The 5592-nt window shown below is 34.3% G+C and overlaps 1 protein-coding gene across 1 annotated transcript; it reads right to left on the bottom strand.

Moving 5' to 3' along the window:
• Nucleotides 1-536: 536 nt before the first annotated feature.
• LOC127846313 (uncharacterized) lies at nucleotides 537-5363 on the bottom strand. Its single transcript, XM_052377480.1, has 7 exons — nucleotides 4946-5363; nucleotides 4574-4685; nucleotides 4027-4154; nucleotides 3201-3329; nucleotides 2840-2889; nucleotides 2117-2279; nucleotides 537-1786 (listed from the first exon to the last, which is right to left on the bottom strand). Exons 1-7 carry the CDS (start codon nucleotides 5361-5363, stop codon nucleotides 1101-1103), a joined length of 1686 nt encoding a protein of 561 aa, XP_052233440.1. The 3' UTR covers nucleotides 537-1100.
• Between the last annotated feature and the right edge of the window lie 229 nt (nucleotides 5364-5592).

Genomic DNA, 5592 nt, shown 5'->3' with positions numbered 1-5592 from the left:
TCTATGCCACACTGCGCCCTGTGCCGTGCACATGGAATATTGCGCCCGACACACGACACAGTGCGCCTGTCACAACAAATTTTGCGCCGGGCGCATAAATCACTGTACCCTTAATAGGTACTCAGAACAGATGCCAAAAAATACAAGTTCTAGGGAAGATAAACTAATACAATACAATATTAACTAACACAAATAACAATAGACAATATAAACATCTCAAAAGAGCGCTTACTCCCATTTTCATTTGAATACATTTTACTAAAAATACTTGAAAATCAATGAACAACGCTACGTAGCTTGTAAATTTAGCTGACCGTAACCTGGCAACGATCATCGGGTACAGTAAAAATCAAGATGGCTGTCAATTTATCCATAACAGCATGTGTTAAGCATTAAATGGAAAAATCTGTGGATTACGTCAGTTTTAAGTGATAACATTTAACAAAAATATTTAAAGTAGCACTTTTATTTGATAGATACTATTTTAATTGGCTGACGGAGAAAGTTATGCCTTAAGAAACACAAGTCAAGTAATATTTAGTCAAGTAATATTTATTTATAAAGTCGGGTATTTCAAACATGATAACACAAGCTCTGAAGAGATGTTTGAGCCGACTTACACATTACATTACATGATAGCAACATGATGTATAGCACATACAAAGAAACATAATTATAACAATCCTGTAGATGAGAACAATAGAGAATATGAGTATAAATAAAGTATTGCTTCAAAAGACTTGAGATTATTTAATATTAGTTAAAAAGACAAGCGTTTACACGTACTTAAAATATCACACAAATTTAGTACTACAGAGCTTAGTAATTAATAAATATTGTACAAAGAATACAAACATAAAAATACAAACATGAATATGAAAAGATGTACAAATAAGAAAACCAAGGAACATAAAACACAAATGCCACTAGAAATTAAGGTAGGAACTAAACACTTGATAATAAAAGCTTACATCATTACAATTTACCTAATAATAGCTAACATCATTACAATTTACTGATTGACACTGGGGCCCAAATATATCAGCATTGAAAATGTATGTATTTCTTCATTAATATTAATGAAATACATCTCATTTACTTTAACCAAAAAAATCCGCCATAATTTCCTTCGGTAGGCTAGTCATGCGTTCATATATTGACGTCATGCGAGATCCTGCTTCAAATCTACAATTATCAGGTAGATAATGTTTATGTCTTTTGTCCAAACAAAAATAAAATTCGGGAAAACCACGAGTAAGTACTCCAACAACCTCTACGATCCCTGCCGATGGATTGACGCAGGCCAGAATAGGTGAACCTGAAGCACCGTGTTCCATAAAGCAATGCATCAGTATTAAATGTTGGGAATCGTAGCCCTGATAACCCTTTTCAACCATCGAGCGATCATATGTCTGCAGCAAGCCTGCCCGGAATCTGTCAATGTTTTGGTGGAAAACAGTGTGTGCAATATCAATTGCACGTGAATTTCTGTATATGATTTGGCAACTGTTCTCAAAATGCTTATTTGGATTTCCTGGGTGACCATACCCAATCAACGAGACAGTGTCGACACGCTTGAAAGGTTCTTTTCTAAGTGTAAGCTTTTTTGGCAAATTCCCATTGGGGTGAGCTATTTTTAGGAAAGCAAAATCCAGATCTTTATCGAAATATAAACCGTTTGCGCTGAAGTTGTAGTGTCTGGCCGATGGATCGAGCGGATTATCAGTAAACACAACAGACGCTTCTTCTAATTTGAAAAAGTTTTGTTCTCCACATTTCCTTGGGTCTGTAAAAGGTACACACACTTATGCAATGTTGGCTATCATGTGCAATTCTAATTGTAAATACAAAACTTAAGTACTTGTGTACACTGTAAAACGACACACACTATTAGCATACAACAATACTATATATACCATATTAATCAACGATATGTTTAATTCAATAAAATAAAATAAAAACGAATTTATAAAATTCATATTCTATGCATGCGTCGCATAAATAGTGTGCAGTCAAGTTATGTCACTGAGTAATCTAAAAGAAGCTAACAAATTATAACCTCCATGTTTTTCCACTACACACAAATAAAGCGTGAAATGGCTAATGGTGAATTTACCTATAATTTCCATAACAACATGCAGAGCGGTTACTATGCTTCGTTTTCCCACTCTAAATCCGGTACCAACCACCTCGTTAGATCTGACAATGGCTCCAACTGAACACATCATATCGCGATATATATCCATCATACACTGAGATAATGTATTGTCTTTCTCCTTCTGAAATAACAAGCACAAAAGACTTACAACCTTGACAAAATATGTCTTTCTCGAATTCGGCCATATCCCCACTTAGTCGCGTGTAACCATTCGACTTTCGTCTATTTTATTATTCCTTTTAACGGCGTATTTTAACGCATTTATTTATTTTATTTACACACACATGTTGTGTGATACGGTATTTCTAGTGTGCTCATGTGCTAGATTAAAAATATACACATATGGTTCGACATGGTACAGGAAAATGAAATTCGGTGTATACTCTTTGTACCGGAAATCGTTACAAAGAGTTAACAGCAGTCATTATACATACTTTTATATGTAAATGAGTATACTTATAATAAATAATTCAACTATTTGAAAGCATAAAGAATTAATATTCCTGGCAATACAATATCCCAAGATTTACATAACACTGATAATAATGAGTATAAATGAGAATAGTTTAATAGCAAAAGTAGTTTTGTAAATTTTTGAATCAGCATGAATTTGTTTGACTGAAAACGTTCTTTCCAAAAACCCAAAAGTGTTCAAACTGAAAGAATACATATATGTTTTACCTTCAAAATGCCACGGTCGCCGGATGGTCCTGAGTTTCGATAGTCACTCTCTGAAGCATAAGAAGAAGATGCTTCATTGATTCATACCTTTCTACATCAAAGATTTCAAATATTTATTCATATGAGTAAATGTGTTAATAACATAAATAGAACATAGGCAAATACATTGCATATCGGGTAATTGCCTTGGAGTTAGTCACAAAAGCCAATACTTAACTTCCGTAACTTATAATAAGCAGTGCCATTAAAATATTTAAAAACAATAACTTGATTAACCCATTATCACAGAACAGATGTTTTGTGTTTATAAGAAAAACTTATACCAACTGATATGAAAGGTTGGTAGGCATATTGTGACTACCTCTCAAAGTAGACGTTTTAGATAAGTTTTCATTGAATCCATCATCTTTGGACGTTGACTCCAGATCTGATTCGCTGCTATGTGTGCTTTTTGATGAGCTAAGCTGATCCTTTGACGAGCTCCTATAAGCTGGAAAAACAATGTTACGTATAGAAATGAAACAGTGTTGTATATGACGTAAGTGCCCATCATTCAGCCTAATACAAAAATGTTTGCTATGAAAACTTACTGCAATTTGTTAAGACCGTGTAAATTGTCAAACGTTAACTGTTACAATTAAGTTGTTTCCCGGTTGAAAACAAAGACATTAAATTTAATTATCTTTTCACTAATATATTAATGTCGTATAATAAAATAAGCTTATATACTTATATACGTCATTTGTATTTATGTGTTTACTTCGTCCACGTTTGTCCTTTACATAAAAGCTTTCTTTTATATTTTAAACGATTATACAATGACTTAAAATCGAAGGTCCTATATAGTATGTATACATTTATGTTACAGTATGCCGTTATTGACCAGGAAGTGCCTAGTTTGATTTTTACTATCTTTGCTTTTAAGGAATAGTTAAGTTTCATAAGGTATAATCACTTTCTTATAAAATAAACATATGATTTTTTTTGGATTATACTTTTCAATAAATAGTAAAGAATATGATGACAATCATTTTAGTCGTATAGACACGATAAGAAGAGCAAAAATAAGCTCGTGCTTACGCCAAATGACCAATTTCATAAATAACATATGGTAATATATGCATCACAACGGATTTTAAAACGAGTGACTATATATTCGTACTTTAATAATAGCAAATATAACTCACCATGCTTACGTTTCCTCCTTACACGACACCACACTCCGACAATTACTATTCCAGCAAAAAAAGTGTGCCAAAACCTAAACCTATGCCGAGATGTAACGTCTTTTGGGCTCCATGCGTGTTTAGTGAAGCTGTGGTTCAAGAATATAAAATTCTGTAATCAATTTATGTGCCCGAATTATACAGCATTTCTTTATTTCGTTTGTTAATGGTAAAATGTTGACATAATCCATCTCGCCATTATTTTTAATTGCCTTTGAATTCGGACGTTTGGCATTTTATATTTTGAAAAAGTTATACCCTCATTCGAAAGAACATGATTGCACATACATACTTCAAATGATCGGTGTATTTGAATATACGCTAAAGACTTAGCTTACCTGCGGACATTGGTTAAATAAAACTTGAACGAGATTATGCAGAGACAATAAACATACAAATTGGAAAGTTGAAGTTAAATGTATACACACTTGTAGTTTTTGTTGTAATAATCGTCGAATGAAGAATACACTCTGTGTCTCTGTTTGGTAGACATACACGTCCGACGTACATCAGAGCGTCACATTGTGTACAAGGCCGGCATTTTTCGTTTGCAGACGACATATTTGAAAACGTCTGACCGGGCTCACAATGTTCGCAGACGGTGTCAGAGTTCCCCGTGGCTGAAAAATATATGTTACATAACATCACGCATGCTTAATGCTTCGTCATAAAGAAAGGACTTTAATGAAAAACAAACGACGAAAAACAAACAGAAAAGAAACACAGAAGCAAACAAACCCCTTGATAACCCGTTTATTGACAGATGAAGTGTCTTCATACCGCATTTAAATACTTGTGCTATTTTGAAAACACTGTGCTTTAACTTCATTTTATTGTGAATAAAAATATAACATACTAATTTACACAGAATAATATTTACCTAATGCTTTTACCCCGCGCCCTTCTTCACACAACTTTGCCCTTCGACACATGCCATGGAATCCACTCTCTCGCCAAAATCCCGGCTTGCACTCACATTGTATGTCTGTCGCACTCGTGCAGTTGACAGTGATAATTTCCGGTTGATCGTCAGGTGATTCATAATTCGTATTCGGACATACGGAAGAACAAGGCTGGCACCTTTCGGCCACACTAGATATTGCTATGTAATATCCATTCGGACACGGGCTGCAAATCGCTGTTTCATAGTCCAGCGAACAGTCTCTTACAAAGAACTTTCCTGGTGGGCATAGGTAGCATATCAAACCTTTTTCTGTTCTATATGTGTTCGCCGGGAGGCCATTCACGCAGTTGACAATCGCACACAGTGCCAACAGTACACATTCTTTTATTTTCATTATTGTTCAGTTTATTTAGGTGTCCGACAGTAGTATAAGATCAAGAAGAGACGAGATTCAAATGTCCCTATATGGTCTTGTTGTACTGATAGTAGCATCTAAGGTATAAAAAATAATAAAATACTTACTGAAATGAAAGCAGTTATCATACTGAATAATATATTCCGTAATTAAACAGTTGACACTAATGTGAAGCCACGGTTTTTAAATGTTTGTTCAACGGTTTACG

Source organism: Dreissena polymorpha, chromosome 9 (assembly GCF_020536995.1).
Source record: "Dreissena polymorpha isolate Duluth1 chromosome 9, UMN_Dpol_1.0, whole genome shotgun sequence".
Classification (NCBI taxonomy): domain Eukaryota; kingdom Metazoa; phylum Mollusca; class Bivalvia; order Myida; family Dreissenidae; genus Dreissena; species Dreissena polymorpha.
The sequence above is the reverse complement of the archived record's forward strand: the minus strand, read 5'-3'. Positions and strand labels throughout refer to the sequence as shown.

Coding starts and splice junctions, on each gene's coding strand:
- LOC127846313 (XM_052377480.1), bottom strand. CDS start 5,363: ATGAAAATAAAAGAATGTGTACTGTTGGCACTGTGTGCGATTGTCAAC. Junction 4,155..4,573: donor ACACAATGTGACGCTCTGAT/GTACGTCGGACG, acceptor CTTGAACCACAG/CTTCACTAAACACGCATGGA. Junction 3,330..4,026: donor AAGGAGGAAACGTAAGCATG/GTGAGTTATATT, acceptor TTGTTTTTCCAG/CTTATAGGAGCTCGTCAAAG.